The sequence below is a fragment of the Bos indicus x Bos taurus genome, chromosome 17, assembly GCF_003369695.1.
Source record: "Bos indicus x Bos taurus breed Angus x Brahman F1 hybrid chromosome 17, Bos_hybrid_MaternalHap_v2.0, whole genome shotgun sequence".
NCBI classification, from domain to species: domain Eukaryota; kingdom Metazoa; phylum Chordata; class Mammalia; order Artiodactyla; family Bovidae; genus Bos; species Bos indicus x Bos taurus.
This window is the reverse complement of record NC_040092.1, coordinates 56901936-56928237: the sequence shown is the minus strand read 5'-3', so window position 1 is coordinate 56928237 and position 26302 is coordinate 56901936. Positions and strand designations below refer to the sequence as shown.

General features: G+C 39.3%; 1 protein-coding gene across 2 annotated transcripts in view; it reads left to right on the top strand.

The window, feature by feature from the left end:
- INPP4B (inositol polyphosphate-4-phosphatase type II B) overlaps positions 1–26302 on the top strand; it is an 850869-nt gene that overhangs the window by 742248 nt on the left and 82319 nt on the right. For both annotated transcript variants that reach the window (XM_027567415.1, XM_027567414.1), the window contains exons 19-23: positions 9803–9975; positions 11220–11343; positions 12404–12521; positions 17980–18120; positions 19874–19971. In XM_027567415.1, coding sequence (XP_027423216.1) covers positions 9803–9975; positions 11220–11343; positions 12404–12521; positions 17980–18120; positions 19874–19971 — 654 coding nt within the window. The remainder of the gene's footprint in view (positions 1–9802; positions 9976–11219; positions 11344–12403; positions 12522–17979; positions 18121–19873; positions 19972–26302) is intronic.

The following is a 26302-nucleotide window of genomic DNA, read 5'->3' as shown; positions in this document are numbered from 1 at the left end:
ATGCTCTGTGGTGACGTAAATGGGAAGAAAATCCAAAAAAGAAGGGATATATGCAAACAGCACTTCACTTTGCTGTTCAGCAGAAATTAATGTTATGTTGTAAAGCAACTATACCTCAATAAAAATAATTTAGGAAAAAAGAGAGAAGAAAGAGCATAAGAAATGTGGGTGAGTGGACAGACATCAGATCATATGTCAAAATGACTTAATGCTTGTTCCCATCTTTACAAAAATAGTAGCCAACAATTTGGGGTTGTATCATATGTGCCAAAATTATTTTGAAGATGCTGCCTTTATCATTTTACCCTTGCAACCCTCATAGGAGTAGTCCTACACATTTAATGGATAAAGAGGCAGACAGTTGGCGTTGCATGTACTTTCATGCCAAGTCCAGTGGCCGGGCCTGGATTCAGACCCTGGTGGTCCAAGTTGAGTACCTTGTCCCCTGAATCACGATTCTGCACTGCTTCTATTCTTTCTAGGAGAAAGCATTGCTAATCTTAAATCTGTACAGATAAAGTGTTTGCAATCATCCTTTGCATAAACTGTTAAGTTTTATCAGATACAAATTAGCAATATTATGAGATAACTTCATGAAAATCAATCCCTTCAGTATCTCTTAAATATTTACTATGGAATTGTACCTTATGCAGAAACAGTTGCCACGTATTCATAATCACAATTGAAAAAATATTTCACACTCTCATATATCTGACGATACTCGTACCCACAGAGAATCTGAGATAGACCAAAAGAAGGAAAAAAAAAAGATTCATATCTCCCTTGTGGGAAACGTGAGGCATATAATATAGAATCAGATCAGATCAGTCGCTCAGTCGTGTCTGACTCTTTGCGACCCTGTGAATCGCAGCATGCCAGGCCTCCCTGTCCCTCACCAACTCCCGGAGTTCACTCAGACTCACGTCCATCAAGTCAGTGATGCCATCCAGCCATCTCATTCTCTGTCGTCCCCTTCTCCTCCTGCCCCCAATCCCTCCCAGCATCAGAGTCTTTTCCAGTGAGTCAACTCTTTGCATGAGGTGGCCAAAGTACTGGAGTTTCAGCTTTAGCATCATTCCTTCCAAAGAAATCCCAGGGCTGATCTCCTTCAGAATGGACTGGTTGGATCTCCTTGCAGTCCAAGGGACCCTCAAGAGTCTTCTCCAACACCACAGTTCAAAAGCATCTATTCTTCGGCGCTCAGCCTTCTTCACAGTCCAACTCTCACATCCATACATGACCACAGGAAAAACCATAGCTTTGACTAGATGAACCTTTGTTGGCAAAGTAATGTCTCTGCTTTTGAACATGCTATCTAGGTTGGTCATAACTTTCCTTCCAAGGAGTAAGCGTCTTTTAATTTCATGGCTGCAGTCACCATCTGCAGTGATTTTGGAGCCCAGAAAAATAAAGTCTGACACTGTTTCCACTGTTTCCCCATCTATTTCCCATGAAGTGGTGGGACCAGATGCCATGATCTTCGTTTTCTGAATGTTGAGCTTTAAGCCAGCTTTTTCACTCTCCACTTTCGGATGGGAAATAGTATTGTTTTTTATTATGGTTGGTTACTTGCCTACCTTAGTCGCTCAGTCATATCTGAGTCTTTGTGATCCTTTGGACTGTAGCCCACCAGGCTCCTCTGTCTGTGGAATTCTCCAGGCAAGAATACTGGAGTGGGTTGCCATTTCCTTCTGCAGGAGATCTTCCTGACCTAGGAATTGAACCCATGTCTCCTGTGTCTCCTGCATTGCAGGCGGATTCTTTACCTGCTGAGCCACTGGGGAAGCAAGCCCCTCTTGCCTACTTATTCAGCACTTTTAAGTTGAATCTATTTACTTTAGACTTTTTTGGATTTGTAGAAATAATTTTCTAAGGGTGCAGTGTATTCCACTGGCCTTGAACTTAACTAGGAAACTACTCACTTACCTAGTGCACTTCAGGATAGAAATGTGTTTCATTTTCTGTCCTCTCAGTGTTCTAACCAAGCTTTTATCAACTCACTCTCCACCACCCCTCTCTTCTCAATCACAGATAGTGGACAAAATTTAAATAACAAGAGCTCTTTGTTGTAGATGTATTGGTGATTTGGGGTTGCTTGTTGACTCATAACCTATGAACTTACTCTTCAATTTCAGCATGTTTGTAGATCAGAGTTCTGAGATTATAGTTTTGAGAGGTCAAAAGGCAAAATAAGCCCAAGGAATGTGAACATGTGACTCTTCCTGTTCCAGCATAAGCCCTGATTCAAAATTTTTTTTTTGCTTCCACCTATACAGAGCTTGTTTGACTAATGGATTTAGTTCCTGGAAACTGTCTTAGCAGAATTTACTTCAAGCTTTCAACTTTGTGCTCTGAAATGAGAAGTTTAACCAGGGTAGCAGTTGATGCATTTCCTTTGCTGTTTGGCTAAGAGCAAGACTGGAAAGTTTTATGACATTGTTCTCAGACTGGCAGGATTTAAACAAACAAGGTTTCCTTGACGTGAGAAAAGGTTGCTTTGTTCTTCCCCTGGCACTTTGTCTGGAGTCAGGCAGTCCAGTCATTTCTCATACATCTGGAAGGTACCACGATCAGTCACTCACTTTGGTCATAGTTCACTGGACACTATGATGATTACATCTGAAGATGTATCTTTGCCCTTTGTGTGAATACCTTTGGTGCCTTTAAGACTGTTGCTACTAGAGACAAAGGAAGACACAGCATTTATATGGACTCTTCCTCCCAGGGTTGCCATTAACCTTGCCCTACCTGATACCCAGGGGCTTCCCAGGTGGAGCTAGTGGCAAAGAACCCACCTGCCAATGCAGGAGACATAAGACACACAGGTTTGATCCCTGAGTCAGGAAGATCCCTGGAGAAGGGAATTGCTACCCACTCCAGTATTCTTCGGAGAAGGCGATGGCACCCCACTCCAGTACTCTTGCCTGGAAAATCCCATGGACGGAGGAGCCTGCAGTCCATGGAGTCGCGAAGAGTCGGACATGACTGAGCGACTTCCCTTTTACTTTTCACTTTCATGCATTGGAGAAGGAAATGGCAACCCACTCCAGTGTTCTTGCCTGGAGAATCCCAGGGATGGCGGAGCCTGGTGGGCTGCCGTCTATGGGGTCGCACAGAGTCCAACACGACTGAAGCGACTTAGCAGCAGCCAGTATTCTTGCCTGGAGAATCCCATGGACAGAGGAGCCTGGTGGACTATGGTCCATAGAGTCGCAAAGAGTCAGATGCAACTGAAGTGACTTAACATGCACGCATGCATGCATTATTTCTAGATTTGGCCTTGTTTCTTAGCTTTGGTCTCTCTGTTCACCTAAAATTTATATCTTCCTGTTTCTCCCCCCACTTCTACTTACTCCATTCCCTATGCCTACCATGGGGACTGTCCACTTGATTTTCCATTATTTTTTATCATGGCTTCAAGCTCAACTCATGTGTGTGTATGCTTAGTCACTCAGTCATGTCCAGCTCTTTGTGACCCCATGGACTGTAGCCCACCAGGCTCCTCTGTCCATGAGATTCTCCAGGCAAGAATGCTGGCGTGGGTTGTCATTCAATACTTACTTCCCCTTTATTCCTACCTTTTCCAAGTCTTTTTGTCATCTTAGCTCCATCCCCTCTTCCCTCCAGTCCCACTTATGACCTCCTCCAAGTTAGTTCATGGCTTCTGTTTACAGCACTCGGCATCATCAAACCAGACATCCCTCCCCGACTGTTCTACAAAGACTCACTCTTTTGGTGTTCACTCCCTATATACCAAGCAGCTTCTCTGACCTCCCTCTGCATAGCTCTCCCTTCACGTGTTCAGGAAGCAACAGGACCTTGTCTGAACTTGATCTTCTCACCAGAGATGCATTCTCTGCCTCTGAACCCTTAACCCCTCTGGATGTGTTTTGTCCCAACTTTCTCAGCACTTATCATACCCTCCTTATATTGAAGGCATTGCTTTACACCTCTTGAGACTTTCTCCTTGAGGGTAGTGGTCATGAGTTTTAATATTAGTATCACCCCAGGACCTCATACTGAAGAGGTTCTACTTGTCTAACAAATGAGTATATAGTTGACCCTCTGTGTCTGAAGGTTCTGCATCTGTGGTTGGTTGAATTGCCAGATGTAGAACCTGTGGGTATGGAGGGATGATAGTATTACACCATTTTTTAGAAGGCACATGAGCATCCTTGGGGGTGAATATCAAGGGGTCCTGGTGGCCAGTCCTCCACAAATGCAGTATTTCTCATGATGGGCAATGAAAAAAAAGGGGGAAATTGATACAAGGAAGACAGCTTAGCATTTGTTGAAGACAGATGAATATAGATTTTTTTTTTTAATTCCTGGACCAGAGCCAGGAAATGATTCCTGAAGATGGAGTGAGGAAGACTTGGAGGAGGGCATTCTTAGTGGCCAGGGACGTCATTCTAGGCAGCTTGGCCTCAGCAGGTGCGTCTTGTTCCCTGATTACTCATCTGTTGTCTGGATTAGCTTCATTTCTGTGTTCTGTAACCCAGGATTCAGCTGATATTCGGAGCCCTCTGATGGCCAGGTGTCTAGGGTCTATGACCAAAGTTGCACGTGTGTAGTATACAAAGGAGTCCTGCTGTAGGGTATCTGGAGAGGAAACCTTATCATTAGTTGATCCCTCCAAGCACTGACATTCGCATTGTAAAACTGTACCCAAAACACAGCCGGTCACACAGGTAGCCATCTCTGAGTCGATGTAGAGCAGCTGTGTTCTCAGTTGTGTTCGCGGCTGCGTCTAGCTCCTGTGTCCCCATGGACCGTAGCCCGCCAGACTCCCCTGTCCATGGAATTTTTCAGGCAAGAACACTGGAGTGGGTTGGCATTTCCTACTCCAGGGGATCTTCCTGAACCAGAGACTGGACCTATGTCATTGGCATCTCCTGCATTAGCAGGTGGATTCTTTCTCATTGTGCCACTGGGGAGCCCTGATATAGAACAGAGGCCCTTCAAAACCATCGATGACTCTATGGGCAGAGATATACCCACTCCCAGCCCCCAACCTTGAAACCACTGCCAATTCTATGCCGCCTGAGGTTTGGACATCCTGTTAAAAATCCTGTCAGCTGTGGAATGGGTTCCTCTCACAACCTTGGGAATTTTATCACCCTCCTTAAAGGCCATTCTAATTGTTCTGCTCCGCATTTCATCATCTTCTGAACTTAGGTAAATCCTATGAGCCAGGCTCATATATTTCTCCTATCCCTTTGCATAAAGTTTAATGGGCAGGCAAGCTTTGAGCTTTTCATTTTTTTCCCAATGTCTGAAAAGTTGTGATAACAAAAATAATACTGGCTACAAGCTTCTGTGAAGTTAATTATTTTCAGTGAATGAAGGAGACTGAGCACCTGAGAAGAAAATGGCTCAGAAATTGGAAAGAAAACATTATATTCTGCTACCATCGGTTGGAATTTGGCCCTTTTATTTTCCTCCTGAGCAACATAAGAGCCATTGAGCTCAGAGGACGTGAACATCCTGTACAGGAAGTAGATGGTGTGTGGAGTAGGTGAAGGGGGCGCCCGGCCGTCATCCTTTGAATCCTTCAGTGAATTCACTCGAATCCTGTTAGAGAAGCGAGTCAAGGGCTGGAAAACAGGCTCTGCTTGGACGACTTCCAACACACTTCACAAAGCTCAGGAAAAGCTCAGCTAAGCCACACACATTTTATGCTTTCCTGAGGAAAGACTCTGCTTGTTGGTCTCAGGGTTAAGGAGTTTCAGCAAGTTTTTATAGAGATACTAAAACATTCTCTTCATATTTTCCTCTGTCACTAAAAGGAGCCCAGGGGATAGAAGCAATGATGCGGGCACTTAAGTGTCTGCTGGGCCAGTTAGCTTCTGTGAGAGGTGTAGGCGCAGTGACTACATGTTGGCAAGCCCTTAGCTACCTGGCGTCTCTGGGTTTATCATACGAGTGTATATGTGTGTGTGTGTGTGTGTGTGTGTAACAATCTCAGCTGAAACATGAGGAAGCTAAACTCAAAAGAGTGGATGTGTGCATTTCAAGATTTTTTTTAAAGCCTTTTATTGAGCTATAACACAGATACTGAAAAGTAGATACATCTTAGGTGAAGAGCTCAATGAATTTTTGCATATAATATGCACCCATGTAAGACCACTCACATGAAGACATAAATAATTTAGAGTGCCTCAGAAGGTTCCCTCATACATAAAAGGCACCACTTTTCCTTGTTTAAAGATAAGTCTGAATCTCATTTCAAGATTTCTTACTTGAATCTAGAACACACAGAATGAACACCATCTTCATCCATCCCAGAAAACGACTTTCCCGTCAGGACAAAATAAACCCCATGTAAATTGTGAAGTACGGAGAGACAGGAAGCCGTAAGGGATGATGTCACAGTGGTCTCAGAGTTGTCAGGAGCTGCTGCTTTTTTTGTTGTACCCCAAAAATATTTTTCAGGGAACAAACTTAAGCATTCGCTGTGCCTTTCTCAGAGTGATTTGGAATGCTCATTGAAGCAGAAAGGCCCTTTATGAACTGACTGCTTCAACCTGTCTCTGCCCTGTCACACACCACTGTGTCTATTTCAGAACCTGAGATTTACACTGAGTGAATATTAACAGGGAAGAAAACCTGAAGTCGTTGCAATTTGCATTTGCCAGTGAGATTTACCTTTATTTGCTAAAATTAAATTGCTTCTTTTCTAGGAAAAAAAAATGTACTTTTAGCTTTCTCATGTATACTTCTGTATAGGAAGCTTACTGCTATCTTTAAGACATTCTGCCTTGCTCACCAACTTGTAATTTTCTTATTCATCATTGTTTTTGTATATTGTCCTTTTCCTTAAATTTTAGTCATAAGAAGTATATATAATTATAGTAAGCAAAGACACTGGAAAGTGGTCAGTGTCAAATACCTAAGGGCACTTCTAGACTTAGAATTTCAGTGTGTTTATTTATTTTTCCAGGTCCTCAGTTTTATTCTAGTAGGACTAGATCAGGGGATCTCTTTCTTTTTTAATCTCATTGCATTTCTGATTAGGAATCAAATGGTTAAATTAGAGTGAAGATAGGTTTAGAAGTGACTAAAAAAATTATGCCGATGAAGAAATCTGTGAAGATTCTTCTTTTAAAGATCCTTAAGAAAAACCACCAGCTCTGTTTAATTTGAGCTGTCACTTAGTATCTTGCAAGGCGGGGTGGGAATAAGTTAATTTTCCACTTTCTGATAGAAAGAGCTTATCACACTTTTGGCGAGGTTATTGATCACTTGACACAGAATAGGATGCTAGGTGCCCAGACAACATGTACCTGCTATTTGGGAACTTTGCAAATGCGTAGAAGAGTGTAAACCAGTTACCGGAATGGAGTAAGTGACCAAGTAGTTTTACTTCAGGCTGATAAAGCAGCGCCATCTACTGCACACAGGCTTTATTCTGTGTTGGAGAATTCTTCAGTAGAAATTCATTTTTGCAGACCTCAACACAAAGCCAAATGGGTTTTCAGTCTGTTATCTTTTAAGATATACATCTGGGTTGATTTATTGAGATACTTGTTTTCCACGTGTATGTGTCTGCATATTCACATTGAGAACAGTAATCGAATAAGAGAGTGAAAGGTAAAACAATATAAATATGAAAACAATATGAATATCAAGTATTTCTTCTTGATGTCTCTTGATGTGTCTTTTACTCTGAAAATAAGTCTAATGTACCTCCATTTGCCCTTTTATGTCTACTAATGACATAAAAATCAATAGTTACCCAGTGCCTATTTCAATTGAACCACTGTTCATATTTTATCCTAAGCTGCCCACAAATGAGTCCTTTATTAAATGATTAGATTTAATAGGCTTTCATTGAATTCTCTTTTCTCTAGTGTTTTTTATTCCTGTCATAACACTTAATTCTACAATACTTTAAAATAATAACTCCTAATGTTCCTAATGTATTTTGTATTACAACTTCACATAAGCATTTACATAGAGTATTAACAGGAGCATCTCTTTTTATTAAGTTGGGACCATTAATTATCCTTTCAACCATTTTGGTTTATTTCATCTAATCTATTATAGAACATAAAATAAGTAAGTGACGGTAGATATGGTGCAATAATGATTATGATTCTTTTCATCACTACCTATAACTCTTTCAAGGTCTTAACTGATTATTGACCATTCACATTACTCCCTCTGTAAACTGAGAAGATTGTATCACTTCAGATCTTGATTCACAGTTAATTTTTCAGCATGCGCTCATTTCTTTTCAACTGTATTTGTATTTGTCATACCACTGTCAATTTATATATTAATGGAATAGCACACAGTCTGGAATTTATAATATTTGACATTTGTCAGGATTTGATTTTCAAATAGATTGAAATAGAATATAACTTGTTTCTATATCACATGCCAAAGTCATAATTATATAACTGAAACATGTTAAATTTCTAGGCATACAGAAAGCACAGATGGTTTCAGTTTTGTATCCTGATTTGAAGAAAGGCTATTCAGATTCCAAATACTGTCAAAAACTTGATTTTCTCATTCATACCTATATGTTAAAAGACTTTTGTTTTATTTATTCCAACTTTACTCATTTAATTAAAAACTGAATATTTTATATGCTGTGATCCGGAGATCCAGTGATTAAAACAGAAATTTCTTGCCCTCAGTGAGTTCACTTTCTTGCAGAAGAGTATGGGCAAGGAGCTGTGAACACAAAGGAAAGTGAACCTGACCCAAATTTTAGTAAATGAGGAGGGGATTTAGGGGGGAAATCAAGGAGACTTCCTGGAAGAGAGAAACTCTGAATTGAGTCTGCAGAGAAGATAAAGTATTTGTCAGGAAGATAAGCAAGGGAAGAATGCTCCAGGACTGCAGATAGGATTTGCAGAGACACTGAGATGAGACAGCAGAACAGGTGTGGGGAAATTTGTCTGTTCAGCTCTCCTGGGACTCAAGGCTACAGATGAAAAAGCTCTGAGAGATGAGACTGGACACATAGGCAGAGATCAGATAATGCAGGGTCTGTCATGCTTTGGGACTTTGTTCTGAATGCTTTGGTGTCTTTAAAATAGTAAGGAAATGAAAGAGTGAGTAATGGAATTCAAATTGATTAGAAAGATCTCTGTAGCAACTCTGTTGAGAAAAGATTGGAGAAGGATATGCCTGGAGGAAGAGGAGTCACTCACAGAGCAGGATAGAAAGCAGTCCATGGGAAACGGATAACTGATGATGGGAGAGGGCAAAAGGAAGATGAGTGTTTGATGGGTCTTTGAAACCCCTAGACTGTAGTTCACCAGGCTCCTCTGTCCACGGAATTCTCCAGGCAAGAATACTGGAGGCGGTAGCCATTCCCTTCTCTGGGGGAACATCTTGACCCAGAGATAGAACCTGGGTCTCCCGCATTGCAGCAGATTCTTTACCATCTGAGCCACAGGGAAGCCCTATTATGATGGTAGAACTAATTTCATTACCCAGTAAGTGTGAAGACTATAGAAGGAGTCCAGGAAAACATGTTTCCAGCCGGGGAAGAGTTTGGTGGCATCATCCACCAAGATCCAGGCAATGCCCAGATTAGAGATGAGCAGAGAGGAAGAGGAGTTCTTCTATAAATGAGTGAGATAGGATCCAAGTGGAGAGTCCAATGGGTGGCTGGTTATAGACATCAGGAGTTCAGAGGAAAGATTGGGATTGGAAATCTTTTATCTTTGTAACTTCTAAGTATGGTGTAGAACATCACTGAAAATAAATAAATTGGTTCTGTCCTCCAAGACCTTCTTTAATCTATCTATCCCACTCTTCTTATGCTCTGTCCACCCCACAGAAGACTGGTATGAGCAGTTGTATCCCCTCATCCTTACCCTGAAGGACTGCATGGGAGAAGTGGTGAATCGAGCTAAGCAGTCCCTGACCTTCGTGCTCCTCCAGGAGCTCGCCTACAGCCTGCCCCAGTGTTTGATGCTGACGTTGAGAAGAGACATCGTCTTCAGCCAAGCAGTAGGTGCCTCTTGTTTTTTGAGCCCAGCGCACTGATGGGCTGTCAGATAGTATCCTCAGTGAGGAAAGAGATCTTCTTATGATAGTCTGCTTATTTTATTTTTTTTGGCCATATATACCACCTGGCCTGTGGGATCCTGGTTCCATGACCAGGGATTGAACCCATGCCCCCTGCATTGGAAGCTTGGGGTCTTAATCATTAGACCACCAGGAAAGTCTAGTAGTTTGCTTTTTAAGAGGATCCTTTTCTTAAGGTATTGATACCCAGCTTTTCTTATTCATAATAGATACCTAGCTGAATAGAAACAGTGTGTGAGACCTTAAATATTTATTTCTGCAAAAAGGTGGCCAAGTCCCTGAAATGTCCATTGTTTCACAGGGCACAGAGTCTTTGAAGGAAAGAGTCCCTTGTCCTGGCCTCATATTATTCCTGGGGTTTCTGCACCATGCGCTGTGCAGAGAGTAGCCAGGACTGGCAAAAGGGATCTGTTTGCAACCCTTATTTCTACAGCTCCCTCATGAATTCCTGGACAGGGCCTTATAATAGTCTGTTTTGTTGTTGCTTTTTGTTTTTGTCGTTTATATAGAAGTTTGCCAGGCCGTAGTCTTGGATGAAGGCTGGGCAGTATCACCTCCGTTGCTACACCCCACCCTAGCCCGTGGCAACAAGGTTGGCCTCCGTCAGAATAGCCGTGTTCCCACTCCCCTCCTGCCTGCACCCATGACTGAGTTTTGCAGACAAACACCTGGAGGGAAAGAGACAGAAGTCTGTCTTTGTAAACCATCCAGATAAAGGGAATAATTTAACCAAAATATCCCTTGTCCCCTATGATTTCATGGATGACCCAGTAGTAAATGGAGCGAAGTGTCAAGCACTTTGCTCTGCCTTACACAAATCTCTCCACTGTGTTCTTGCAATGACTCTGAGGAATGAGAACTATTATCTCTATTCTTCATGTGCAAAAATATGTGAGAAAGTCTTGGAAGTGTTAAGTGACTTTTTATGATTTTACTGCCTGGTCTTTCCCTTTTCACAGTGCTGCCTTTCCCAAACTGTCCTGCAGCATGGGTTTAGACATCCGTGGTTTCAAAATGGATATATAAATAGTTACAATTTTGTTACACATACTTGGAAGTTTCTAATGAAGTCTGTGATGTCTCAAAAGTCTTAAATATTTTTAAATTAAAGCTCACTGACCCCAGGAATTTCTTCAGTGTTTTTCTTTTCTTTTTTCTTTTTTTAGCTTGCTGGATTGGTTTGTGGTTTTATCATCAAATTGCACACAAGTCTGTATGACCCTGGCTTCCTTGAGCAGCTTCACACGGTGGGATTGATAGTACAATATGAAGGACTGCTGAGCACATACAGTGAGTATTGCTTTGGTCCATGTTAAAATAATATCCCTATTCATAAGGCTATGTGATCCATAGATTCTTCAGTTAAACATAAAAATAAGAGATCAACCTTTCTTGCATCAAGCATTAGAGAAAGAATATAACTTTCAGTTCGTTATATTCATTCTCCTTGTCACTGTGCTTTTAACCTCATTATGTTTTGAAAATGGAATTATAGATTACTTCACAGTGGAGTCCTGAGCAACCATCTGGCTTTTTAAATATAAAAAGCTTTGCCAACCTAGTTTCAATGACTGGATTTTTAAAGTTCCCAAGTCTCTAATGTCTAGAACTGCCCTGTTCAATACATAGGTTGGTGTGGCAATTGAGCCCTTGAAACATATCTAGGCCAGATCAATAAGTCCTCGACATGCCCACCAGACTTCAAAAACTAGTGGAAAACAGTTTTATATTAATAATTAATGAAGAATTAATCATTGTATATTGATTTACAGCTGAAATGCTGTTTGGGATATATTGGGCTAAAGGAAAACAGTATTAAAGGTAATTTCACCTTTAAAATTTTACTCTAAAAATCTGACTTCTAGGATATTTAAAAGTATGTATGTGGCTCACATTATATTTCTTTTGCACAGGACTTATTCTTAATTACCTCCTCGTTAGGCTTTATTTTTTCAGGGTATTAAATATAAAGCTAGCATGAGCTTAGGTCAGTGATCTTCAATGCAACCGTTTCTATTTTCTAGAAATCAAATGTCAGTCCTGCCAAGGGAGAAAGATTTGCACAATACTTTGTGCCATCAAAGAATTAAAGCTTCTCTCTAGCCTTTCAGGAAAGGTATACCTCCTTCCTCCCTTCAAAAGGTATATGGACAGCTGGAGTCTATTGACACGGTTCTGATTTCACTGATGAAAACCTTCAGACTCAGGCAAATGTCCTTAGAATGGATTCACTGCATTCAGGAACTCATTCACTAAATTGTTAGAACAAATTCTAGCAGGGAGGCGGAGTACAAAGTGACATTCTCTTCAAATAGTGTGTTTGTAACTAGGTTCCTTTGCCCTTGCTTAGGTGAGGAAATTGGAATGCTGGAGGACATGGCCGTTGGTATTTCGGATTTGAAAAAAGTCGCATTTAAAATAATTGAAGCCACATCCAATGATGTCTTGCCAGTTATAACAGGAAGGCGGTAAGTGGTGCCCATTTCCTAAACACCAAGCTTTGTTAGATATTTTTTACTAACCCCTGACAACAGAGCCAAGGAGAATGGAGATTTGGCTTGGAAATGTTTCTTTTGTTCTCTTTTCCTTTTTTGAATGAGAAATAAATGTAGGTGACATGACAGAGGAAGATACTGAAAAACTCCTAGAAGTTTCATGGATGTTTATAAATTGCACTATAGTGAAATAAATAGGATAATGCTCCCCCGTGAAATGTAAGGAATTCAAAGTAATAGCAAGCATGAGAAAAAACATTTTTCTTTTTATTACTATCTAGTCTAAAGCTCTGGATGTTTTTACTTTTGCTGGAATCATTTGCTTAATAGTGTCATAATTCTTGAGATGATATTAAATTCTGCTAAAAGCAGCAACATTTTAGAAAAGATGTATTTCTATGTTAGGGGCATATGCCACCATTTTTCTTAATTATTTTTGACAATTCACTGTCAGACTGAGATTTCCAAGAACAGTTTTAAATAAATAGCTTTGAAGGTCATTTTACGATGGGAAAAATATCAAATAATTAAGAAAAATGATGGTGTGTAGAATAGACCTCCAATAGAAGAATTACATCCTATGGATACATTATTTCAGTCAGAAGTCCTTGAAATTTTAACCATTCTGGCATTAGCACTTTTAAATGCTGCACGAAGATATTTGAAATTTGAAGTTTTCTCAAATCAGAGTGAAAAAAAAAATGAATTTTCTAAAGAGAGCCCTTTTCATGCCAGAGAGAGATGAAGAGACTTAGGTATGAAATATAAAAATTCAAACTAAACTTGTTTTCTTTCTATAATAAACATATAATTATTTAAACATTTGTGTAAAGAATGCCCAGAAATCCATGGTTGATTGAAAGGTAAGTCTTATATATAAAGGAAAACCACATCCCTTTAAAACTAAGTATGTCAAACGCAGCCTAATGCTTAATTTGCCATTCATTGGAGGAAAAGGGAATAAAATTGCTCATATACATGCCTGGAAAACAGTGCCACCCTGTATTACTATGAAGCTTATTAGCAAAGGTGGGAAATGGATACTTTTATCACAGTTTATAACCGAAGCTTACCAGGCCATTTGCTCTAGGCAGAGTGCAGATGTTTTTTTCTGAGGGAGTTCTTTAGACTGTATCTAAATTCAAAAGCTATCATATGGATGGGAATGAAACTGGAATGGCAAAGTGAGCAGCTTGGCAATTTTTTTCTCCAGAAAGCGACATCATAATTGGACAGAATTTTCTAAAGCAACCATCTTACGACTAAGAACTGAATTTGTGCACAAATTTAGAAGTACTTATTCGTGAAAAACTGGTGTACATTGGATAAGTCAGTAGGAGTATGTGGCAATTTTGCCGAGTTGCTCCCATCATTCCCGGCTCTGTCAGCACAGTTTTGTGAGGGCAAAGCAGGCCATAAAATCCGGCAGTCTCCTGCTAGAGGGGGCTGACTGGGTTTGGACCAGACAAGAAAAAGAATAAAGCACACTCTTGAAAAGTTGTTAGAAACAATGGTGACTAGATAACCATTCACAATAGCACTAAATAGAATAACTACATCAGACTAAATTTAATAAAGCACTCTAAGAAATGGAAACCCACTCCAGTATTCTTGCCTGGAAAATCCCATGGACAGGGGAGCCTGGTGGGTTGCGGTCCATGGGGTTTTGGGGAGTCGGACACGACTGAGCACGTACACCACACCTGATGGCTAAGTTGGTAAAGAATCCGTCTGCAATGGAGGAGACCCTGGTTCGATTCCTGGGTCGGGAAGATCCACTGGAGGAGGGATAGGCTACCTGCTCCAGTATTCTTAGGCTTCCCTTGTGGCTCAGCTGGTAAAAAATCTGCCTGCAGTGCAGGAGACCTGGGTTCAATCTCTGGGTTGGAAAGATCCCCCTGGAGAAGGGAAAGGCTACCCACTCCAGTACTCTAGCCTGGAGAATTGCACGGACTTTATAGTCCGTGGGGTTGCAAAGAGGTGGACATGACTGACCAACTTTCATGAAGAGTTGGAAACAGAACACACAAAATAATGCTTCGAGAAGTTAATACGATCCAGGAAATGAAAGGACAGCCCGTGTTCACGGAGCTGGAATCCTCATTCGTTATTGGTGGTCCTATCACTTTGGAAACAATTTGGCAGTTGCTGAAAAAGTTAACCTAAAGTTGCTACATGACTCATCAGTATATTCCCAAGAGGAAATGTCCACACAAAACTAGTAGTATTTTTCAGAACACAGGTAGCCAAAATCATGAAGTAATCAAGTGTTCATCAACTTGAATGCACAGACAAAATGTGGTATTCCCAAACAACAGGACACTATTCAGCAGGCTACTAACACAGGCTATGACACACATGACTGAAAAATGATGCTAAATGAGAAAAGCCAGACACGACGGACTATATGTTGCATGATTCTTTTTATATGAAACATGTAGAAAAGTAAAATCTGTAGAGACATAGAAAAAGATCAGTTGTTTCCTGGGGCTGACTTTGGGGTTGGGGTTTGAATGCAAACAGTCAAAGGAGATTTTTTTAAGGCAGTGGAAATGTTCTGAAAGTGAATTATGGTCGAGATTGCACAACTCTATAACTTTGCTAAAACTCTGAATTATGTACTTAAAACAATGAGCTTATGTCAATTATATTTTAATGGAGTGACAAAACATAGGCAGAACACTCCGACATAAATCGCAGCAATGTTTTTTGGATCCGTCTCTGAGTGCAATGGAAATAAAAGCAAAAATAAACAAATGGGACCTAATTAAACTCAAAAGCCTTTACTCAGCAAAGGAAACCATAAACAAAACAAAAAGACTACCAATGGGATGGGAGAAAATGATGCAACTGACAGGGGATTAATTTCCAAAATATACAAACAGCTTATACAGCTCAATATAAAACACACTCACAAATAACCTGATCACAAAAAAAAAAAAAAAATGCGCAATAGACCTAAATAGGCATTTCTCCAGAGAAGCATACATTTGGCCAACAGGCACATGAAAAGATGTTCAACATTGCTAATTATTTTGTTGTTCAGTCACTCAGTTGTGTCCAACTCTTTGCGACCCCATGGACTGCAGCATGCCAGGCTTCCCTGTCCTTCACCTTAATCGCTAATTATTAGAGAAATACAAATCAAAACTACCAAGAGGTATCCCCTCACACCAGTCAGAACGGCCACCATCAAAAACTAAAAATAGTAAACACTGGAGAGGTTTGTGGCGAAATGGGAACCCTCCTACACTATTGGTGGGAACGTTAATTGGAAAATGGTATGAAGGTTTCTTAAAAACTAAAAATAAAGTTAACATATGATCCAACAATCCCATTCCTAGGAAAAACAAAAACTGTAATTCAAAAAGATTCATATACCCTGATGTTCATAGCAGCACTATTTACAAAAACCAAGACATGGAAGCAACTTACATGCCCAATGACAGATGAATAGACAAAGAAGATTGATGTGTGTATGTATATACATATATACACACATATGTATAAAATGGAATACGATTCAGCCATAAAAGAGAATGAAATAATGCCACTGGAAGTGGCACAGATGGACCTAGAGATTATCATACTAAGTGAAACAAGTCATACAAAGACAAGTGGCATATGATATCACTATATGCAGGATCAAAAAAATAATACAAATGTACTTATTTAAAAAGCATAAATAGAAAACAAACATGGTTACTAAAGGGGAAAGTGAAAGTGTTAGTAGCTCAGTCGTGTTCGACTTTTTGTGACCCCATGGACTGTAGCCCACCAGGCTCCTCTGTCCATGGAGTTCTCTAGGCAAGAATACTGGAGTGGGTTGCCATTGCCTTCTCTAGGCGATCTTCCTGACACAGGAATTGAACCCATGTCTCCTGCATTTCAGGCAGATTCTCTACCATCTGACCCACCAGGGCAAGTGGCTTCCCACTCCAGTATTCTTGGGGTTTCCCTGGTGGCTCAGATGATAAAGAATCTGCCTGAAATGCAGGAGACCCAGATTCAATCCCTGGGTTGGGAAGATCCCCTGGAGAAGGGAATGGCTACCACACCAAAGGAGAATGGGGGGATAAATGAGGAGTATGGGATTAGCAGGTACACAGTATTATGTTTAAAATAGATAAACAAGGACCTACTTAATAGTACAGTGAACTATATTCAATACTTTATAATAACCTATAATGGAAAAGAATCTGAAAAGATGTGTGTGCATATAACTGTATCACTTTGCTATACATCTGAAACTAACACAACATTGTAAATCAAGTATGCTTCAATTTTTAAAAAAAAGCTATCATAAAGTGTATAATGTTTCACCTTCAGAGCAATCTTTAAAAGCAGAGCAGACTTTACCAACTGAATCTTCTCATATTCCAGAAAATTTCGAAATAAGTAAATATCAGCTGTCTGTTAGCCAGTCTATTGTAAAGGACACTGAAAGCAATTTTAAAAAGAAAAATAAAGTGTCCATCCATCTGAGGGTAGTGCTAACATCCCTGCTTGCTGGATGGATGGTATTTCCCAGTTCTCTCGTTCAAAGCTGAGGTGAAAAACTCTGGCAGTCGAGGATTCAGAGTAAGCATCAGTATTATTATACTAGAGAAACTGAAAAGATTTTCATAGAGACCCGCCGATTCTCCTGTTCTTCCTTACACCATATATGTATTACAACACTAGCACTCTGTATGGTTCAGGAAACACACGGACTTTCCTTAATTCCAGGTGAAACTTGACATTTCTTTGCTCAGTTCACACTGGATCAAAAGATACTACATTTCAGAATATGTAAGCATCTATTCTTCTTGACCTTATTTTGTGAATCCTAACTTAAATCTTCAACACTAAACATTAGGGGTAATTTTTAATAGAAATTTCCAATGAAAAAATACTCCCATGATAATGTGGAGAAATGATCAGGAATCACCAAAGGTTACATCTTAAGTAATAAAACTATTGCATCTCCATCAGGCCATCACAAACAGGGGGGTTCATCAATAATAACAATTAGGCTATGCTAAGAATGTTATAAATGATTTCGTTCATTAGTTTCACTTTATTGAAAATCCATCATTTAATTGCTTTTCTTATCACTGAGACTTGGTTTTAAAATAATTAAATCAAGAAAACAAATATTGACGCTCTTATGCACATGGTATATGAACATGCACTTAAATGTTCTTCGTTTCCTAAAACAACTCAAAGTAATAGAAGTAAATGTAAACACTCCTTTATGCCAAGTAATTTAATAGTGAAGTGAATGAAATGATTATCAAATGAATTAATAATAGCAAATAAGCAAACAGCAGCCAAAAACCTGAATCAGTGCTTTATTCCAGCTGTTCTGTTGTTTCTTTTCAATGACTCTATAGTAATACAATTGAGTGGAATAAAGCAGAGCTGCGTCTCTCTGTCCCCCTCTCTCCAGTGAGCACTATGTGGTAGAGGTGAAGGTTCCAGCAAGGGTGTTTGAGTCACTGCCTCTGCAGATTAAAGAAGGACAGTTGCTTCATGTGCATCCAGTACTTTTTAACGTTGGAATCAATGAACAGCAGACTCTTGCTGAGAGGTAAGGGGTTCCGATATAAGATCGGTTCTTTTTTTTTTTTAATTGTTATGAATATGCTGAGCAATTCCACATGTACATAGACACTGGATTCATGGGTAACATTTTCCTTTCATCCATACTAAATTCCTTGATAGAATTTAAGGATTTAAATTTAAGAATTTAATCTTATTTAATTTAAATAAGAATTTAAGGATTAAGGATAGACAATATTTAAGGATTCCTGGCTCATATCAAATTTAAATGTTGTAAAATAATAAGGAAAATATTGGTGTCAATACCAAAATATTCACATGGGTTAGCTTTCTTCATGTTTCCGAATACCTATGTGTGTGTATCAAATTTTAGAATTGTTTTATGCTCACATGTATTTCACCATTGTAAACTCTACTAATTGTGGCAAAATTTTCTGGACCTAAAACATGTTATCCTTTCCTTTGTTTTATTTACTAAAATAATTGTTATTGGAGGATGCCAACACATCCTTTCATAATAGTTTGCTCAGTTAAATGACAGATGATTTTATGTGATTTCATAAGTAATTGTAACAAACCATTTTTTAGCAGGTAAAGGAATTAACTTTAGCATCTCATATGGTTCACATGTAGAGATTATCAAAAACAGATAAGAGTTAAGGTTCACAAAATACATTTTTAAAAGATTCTCTAAAACTTCTTACAGAAAGAAGTTACTGTCTTGCTATAAAGCCTGGCTGAAAAAGCTCCCCAAAGTTAAACTTTTGGAGAGTATTTAAAATGCTTCCTTATCTATAATTTAGTCTCTATATATCTCCTGCTGCTGCTACTAAGTCGCTTCAGTCATGTCCGACTCTGTGCGACCCCATAGACGGCAGCCCACCAGGCTCCCCCGTCCCTGGGATTCTCCAGGCAAGAACACTGGAGTGGGTTGCCATTTCCTTCTCCAATGCGTGAAAGTGAAAAGTGAAAGGGAAGTCACTCAGTCGTGTCCGACTCTTTTCGACCCCATGGACTGCAGCCCACCAGGCTCCTCCGTCCATGGGATTTCCCAGGCAAGAGTACTGGTGTGGGTTGCTATCGCCTTCTCCATATATCTCCTACCCCCATAGTTAGCTACTGTGTTCTTTGCCATGATTGATAAGAATGTTTTAATCATTTACTGTTGTTTTTTAACTAAACTAAAAAACCACTACGTTTATAGTCCTCTTGAGAAGATAGCAGAAGAGCACCAGTACAGAGGCTGGCATCCTTCATGGTGTGGACAGAAAAAAATAGTTTACAGAAGTGAGCTAGTCCCTGGGAGAGTGGAGGGCCCTCCGTGCGCCTGTAGCAGTGTGTTTAAGGCTATATGCAGCTCAGTATCTGGTCCTGGTCTTCTGGACCTCTCCTCAAGCTATCACTGGTGAAGAGGAAGATTGGAAGAATAGAAAGAGAGGGAAGAGGCTTTGTGTCTTTAGAGATACAGCCCTGCAGAGATGGAGAAACTAACTTGGACAGAGTCTCAGTTATGCAGAGGCATGGGGTTAGTGTTTTAGATTTATGTCATTCAGGTTCGCATATGATGATTCTAAGAATACTTTGGTATGTCAAAAAAGATTGGTGGAATCAGGGCCAGTGGAAACTGGAATATGTTAAAAATCACCATTATGCAATGTTGTGTCAAAAAACAGACTCCTCCCTTGCAAAACTGTTACCATCTATTTAAAAAAGAAAGATAAAAAAGTTACTTTGGGGTCCTGTTTTATAAACCATAATTATTCTCTTTTTTCTATATTTAGGTTTGGAGATGTCTCTTTGCAAGAAAGTATTAATCAGGAAAATTTTGAACTCCTTAAAGAGTATTACACAGTATTTATGGAAAAGATGCCTCCTGATTGTAAGTATGCAAGTTACCAAAAAAAAAAAAAAAACCCACAACAATAATAATTTCTTGATTAATAATTCTTTGGGAGAGGACAGACATAAAGGTCAATGGAAGGAAAAAGCACAGGGTGGGAATGTGAGAGTGATTTTGAAATTGTTTGCGCCAAAGAGACTGATTGCCAAGGTGGCCTCGCAGACACCTGCCTCGTTGTTCTGATTGCATTCAAGTGTGTCCTGCTGCTCATATTAGGACATTAATTTCGGTGCCCTGAGAAAGTGCCAGAAGTTAAAAATAAGGAATTCATAATTAGAAATCTCAACTGAATCCAACAGAAATTTTGTACATCCTTAACTACATGAAAGACTTTAATACAGATTTAGGTTTCTGATTTATAGTCTACATCAGATATATCTCTAGCATTTATATGTGTGTGTGTTGTTCTTCAGTTGCTCAGTCATGTCCGACTCTTTTCGAGCCCATGGACTGCAGCACACCAGGCTTCCTTGTCCTTCACCATCTCCTGGAGCTTGCTCAAACTCATGTCCATTGAGTCGGTGATGCCATCCAACCATCTCATCCTCTGTTGTCCCCTTCTCCTCCTGCCTTCTATCTTTCCCAGCATCAGGATCTGTGTGTGTGTATGTTTATATATATTCCTATTATATAAATCAGAACATAAATTTTACAACTAATTGAAAATGATATAAATTAAGGCACAAATTATTGAACATACTTATTGCAATATTTCCAACCAGTCCATTCTGAAGGAGATCAGCCCTGGGATTTCTTTGGAAGGAATGATGCTAAAGCTGAAACTCCAGTACTTTGGCCACCTCATGCGAAGAGTTGACTCATTGGAAAAGACTCTGATGCTGGGAGGGATTGGGGGCGGGAGGAGAAGGGGACGCCAGAGGATGAGATGGCTGGATGGCATCACCGACTCGATGGACGTGAGTCTGAGTGAACTCCGGGAGTTGTTGATGGACAGGGAGGCCTGGGTGTGTTGCGATTCATGGGGTCGCAAAGAGTCGAAAACAACTGAGCGACTGAACTGAACTGAACTGATTGCAATATTTATGTGAACGTGTTGGGGTATAAGCCTATAGAAATGTGTTTTACATTTTGTTTTCTGTTTTGTTTTGGGCCACGGTTCAGTACTGCCACCTTTTTTTCCCCACAAAATTAAGCACGTACTTGAGCGATCCAAAGTCACAGATTCAAGAGTGTGTTTGGAGCTCTTCCATAAGTACTGTACATAAGTAAGTTGAGATACTTAAATAGTCACAATAAGAAACTAGGTTTTAATAAAGTAGAAAATATCGTTACCAAAAGCTGTAATTAAAGTCTGCCTGTCATCTATCTGCTGGCAATTTGACTGATCTGTATTCTAATACTTAGTTTGAAATAGCTTAGGTAGCAGAGTATTTAGGCCTCTTTATAACGCCGTGATTTTACTTAAGAATATTGCAGTGGCATAAGCATATCCATGTATGTATCATTAGAGAATTTTACTGCTGTTTTTATGTTTTATTTCACATAAAATATTTTTAATGCCAAAATGAAATTAAGTGCAGAGGGATTCTTTGGCAGTCAGCATACTTATGAATTTCAGATTTGTAAATTACTTGGAAGGTTAATAATATAAACAAAACTATCTTGCTTTAGTAATTAATGGGAAAAGTTTATTATAACTTGGATGTTGCTGGATAATTCTCTCGCAGTTACTTGTAATTTGGAAGTAATTCCCAGAATTTTTAGAGACAACTTGTTTTCTATTTATAAGGGTCCTTTCAAAGTGAGATCCTTGTACCTGCAGCATCTGTATTACCTGGAAATTTGTTATCAATGCAAATACTCAGGCCCCGCTGCAGATCTATTGCACTTGCCCTGCAATCTGTTTTAATAAGGCTTCCGGATGATTTCTGATCCATACTAATGTTTCAGAACCAATGCTATACCATCTCTACTCAAAACACACGTTATATTAAAAAGTAGGTTGTTGATAAAGTCTTTGAACGATTTCAATACTACATACATAAACAATTATGCACTCCAAAAAAGAAATATGTATAAATGTATAATTGTTGAAATGTTTCTCAGATAGGAAATACAAAGTGATCCCTACATTCAGGTCATTTAAACTCTCCATGGGAGTGTAAGTTTTAAAAATTTGAAGAACATGAGATCTCATATAATGTATTGCTAATTAAAATAACAGTTTTAGAAACATATAAAAATATCTCATCCTTGAAAACAGGCTGGACTTTTGCATCAAATCAGTTTTATTTCATTAGTTGAAATAAATTATCTTAACATGCTGAATTTTTCTGATATTTTGTTTCCTGTTATGTCAACATATTTTTGAGACAGTGCTACATAGATTTGGCACAGAATGAAGGTGTGACATGCCTGTGGTTATTTTTCATAACAAAAGTCTGAACCATATCTATGAAATTATGCTTACATACATAGGATTATTCCTCATGCAGAAATAATTATGATTATTCCTCAAATAATCAATAATTATTCCTCATGCAGAAGCCAAAGCATCACTGGATTGCACTCCATTCAAGGAAGAACCAAAAAGTTTTATTAAGAGTGGGAATAAAGGTTAGGCTATTTGTTAAGGAGGAAAAAATTTCGATGTGGGATCATATACCTAATCCATATAATCTACTATTTTTCTTTCATAGTGAAATCAAGGGATAATTTGTAGTAGTGTTAAAAGGATAAGTATATTACTTTCACTTATTCATCCATTTTGGATATCCTATCCATCATTTACTTACCCTGGTTTTTTATTATTTATTAACTAGTGAAATTCTATTAGTAAATAAAAACTTTCCTTTTTATCCCAAAAGACTTTTTTTTTTTTTAATTTAGGGATGTCCCCTAGTTTTGCAATATCAGGAGTTAATGAATAAGTCATTTTAGCCTATATTTTCCCTTTCAATCAAGCAGTTACCATCCTTTTACTTTTCTTATACTTAAGTTTTGTGGTCTAAAACATTGATTCTTCCCCAAATATTCTCCAAGTCTGTTAAATATGTAGTAGGTTCAGTTGATAGTCTCAATTCAGCAGTCGACACATGCAGAATCCTTCTGTCCTGATGGCTCTATCAGCTGTACTAATAGGACACACACCCCTTAGGAGTCATTAGTGGGGAGGGGAGTAAAGTTAAAGATGCCAGACAACAGAACAGCATTTCCTTTCAGTGTGTTCAGCATAGTCTGGTGATTTATAGACTAATCTATTTGAAAGTCTCAAGTTCATTTGGAAGAAATAATCAAATTCAAGAATTACTATCCTCCAACTCCATCTTCCTTGTACCTGCAGGACCATTAGTAAAAGGCTTGGTACTTTGGAATAGCCTCTCTCTCTGTCTCTCTCTCTGTCTCTGTCTTTCTGTCTCTCTCAGCAGATTTATGGGATCTAGAGCTGTACATATATGTGTATGTATAGATGTACATTTAGATACGTATGTTTTTACATATATATGTATATTTCTTGCTCCAATAGACGTTTCCGCAAAGATTTACAGGAAAGGAATTACCCATTCTTGGCTTCCTCCTCTGTAACAGGCACTTCCCAGCTCTAGATCCCATGAATCTGCCGAGAGAGAGAGGTCATTCCCACCTACCAAGTATTCCACTAATGGGATACATACATGTGTATATACATTTGTGTACATACATGTGTATGTGTATACATCTATATGTATGAATGTGTATGTGTGTATATATATAGATTTATCTGAGGTTGGTATGAATGTGTGTGTGTGTGTGTGTATATATATATATTTATCTGAGGTTGGTATGAATGTGTGTGTGTATATATATATATTTATCTGAGGTTGGTATGAATGTGTGTGTGTGTATATATATATATTTATCTGAGGTTGGTATGAATGTGTGTGTGTATATATATATATTTATCTGAGGTTGGTATCAGGCAGAGCTGTTGATGGCTGAGCGGTCTGTGCTCTGTCCGGGTACCTTGTGTTGTGGATTTCTCCCTTCCCATCCTGGCTTAGTGATGCAGCTTCCAGACAGTTGTTCTTGCTGCCTTGACTCTAAGGCACAGTAAATCATCAGGAGCTACTTCCCCTCAGGCCCTGCCTGTGATATTCACTGGCCCCTTTGATCAACTAGGGAAACTCCCATGGGGCAGGTATGAGTGTTTCTCTCTCTCTGGCTCTGATCTTCCAGATGGGTTTGATGAGCTCAGAAACCTTTCAAGGCCTCTTTCATATCCTACCAAAAGCATTAAGACACTTAAGTGGTGGGTTAGCAAAATAAAATAAAGTACTGCTGTAAATCGCTGGCACAAACTGCTCAATGATTTAGAGTAACCATCTCATCTCACATGATTTGAGGCCCCTGAGTTTCATGGAAGGAGCAGATGAAATGCTTTGTTTTCCCTTTAAATGAGGACTGACCAAGTGTCAATTTATCTTCTCCAATCTCTCATTTCTCTCTTTGATAATAATGCCCTTCTCTTGTCTTTTTTCCTAAGCAAAGGAGAAGGATATTTTCATGCAGTTCTATTGGAGTGTTGCCATTTATTGGTCCCTGTGTAAGTGCTTTAAGGGTAGGCTGTTCTAGCTGATGAGCTTAGAAGGGGGATCAGGCAGGGCTTTTAGTGAGCTGATGTCAACTACCTCCACAGTATTTGATATCCCTGCCTTACATATAATATTTCATCAACTGTAGTATAACAATTGCACAAAATATTTTTTAGAACAAATCTTAGGTTGGTGATGAGGCTAAGTAAAATATTGTTATATTTCATCCTGTATTTTTTTGGCTGTGGTTGCTGTAAGCCTCATATTTAATTTAGCAGACATTGATCGAGACCAAATCATGTGTGAGACTCTGTGCTTATTGCTATGGATGGTGAAAGATGAAAGACTCTGCCCCCAGTAGCTTATACTTTAAAGACTTGGCATGATCAAGCAATCATGTACCTTAACTCTAAATCTCTTCACTCAATCATGTCTGACTCTTTGCGACCCCAAGGACTGTAGCCCACCAGGGTCCTCTGTCCATGGGATTCTCTAGACAAGAATACTGGAGTGGGTTGCCGTGCCTTCCTCCAGGGGATCTTCCCAACCCAGGGATCGAACCCAGGTCTCCCACATTGCAGGTGAATTCTTAACTGTCTGAGCCACCAGGGGAAGCCCTCTTCCCAGAATACTAGTTGCTCTTTTTTAGTATTGATCCTTTCTGTGAATAATTTACTTTTGTTTTTGTTGCTTTTGTTGTCCAAAAAGTGTTAGTTTCTCTTTGATCATTTCTGACATTCATCATGGGGTCATGAATTGCCACAGATTTTACTTCTGCACGGGGAGAAAGAAAAGTGCTTATGCATTCTTTCCGTCTTCAGAAATAAGAGAACAGGATCGTTGTTGTTTGGTCATTAAGTCATGTCCAACTCTTTGTGACCCCAGGGACTATAGTACTAATATTTTATGGATAGTTAATTTTAGAGGAATTGTTTAAATAATTTTCTACATATTCCATGTAGGAAATGAGAAAACATACGTGATAGGAGGAGATTATCTGTAATACAGGGAAAGGAAGACTAAGGAACCCACAACAAAATGGAGAAATGCTTAGATTCAGGGTCATCGAGCATCACTGTAGCTAAATGAAAAGAATATCAACTAGGAGAAGGTGAGCAAGAATAACATTTGTGGGGGCTTCCCTGGTGGCCCAGTGGTTAAGAAATCTACCTTGCAATACAAGGGACACAGGTTCCATCCCTGGTTGAGGAACTAAGATCCCTCAGTAGCGACAACTACTGAGCCCACGCATCACAGCTAGAGAGAAGCCGATGTGCTACAACAAAAGATCACACATACTGAAACTAAGCCCCTATGCAGCCAAAGAAATGAATAAAGAACTTCAAAGAGGGAATAAAAATGTATTGTTGAAAGAAGAATGAGGATTAAAGAGTAGCTGTTGGATTTGGTGGTTGAGAGTATTTGATGATATTTGATGGAGTAGTTTTAATAAAAGCATGGGTTGAAACCACATCACAAACATTCAGGCAGAGAATTCATGATGTACAAGTAAAGAAACAGTAAAAGCCACCCTTAGGAAACTTCAAGTGAATGCGAAGTAGAGAAATGAAAAAGTAGGCTAAAAGCAAGAGTTGAGTGAGAAGGTTTCTCTTTCTTATTTTTTTCTTTTTTTCTCTTTGATTTGGTTTCCTAAGAGAAACAGATATTATAAAGGCCAGATAGAATTGCCGAGGGTAAGCAGGTAAACACATGCTCTTGACCACCCTATCTAGAGGTTCTGTAGAGGGGCACGTGGTGAGGCCTCTGGAACTGACCAG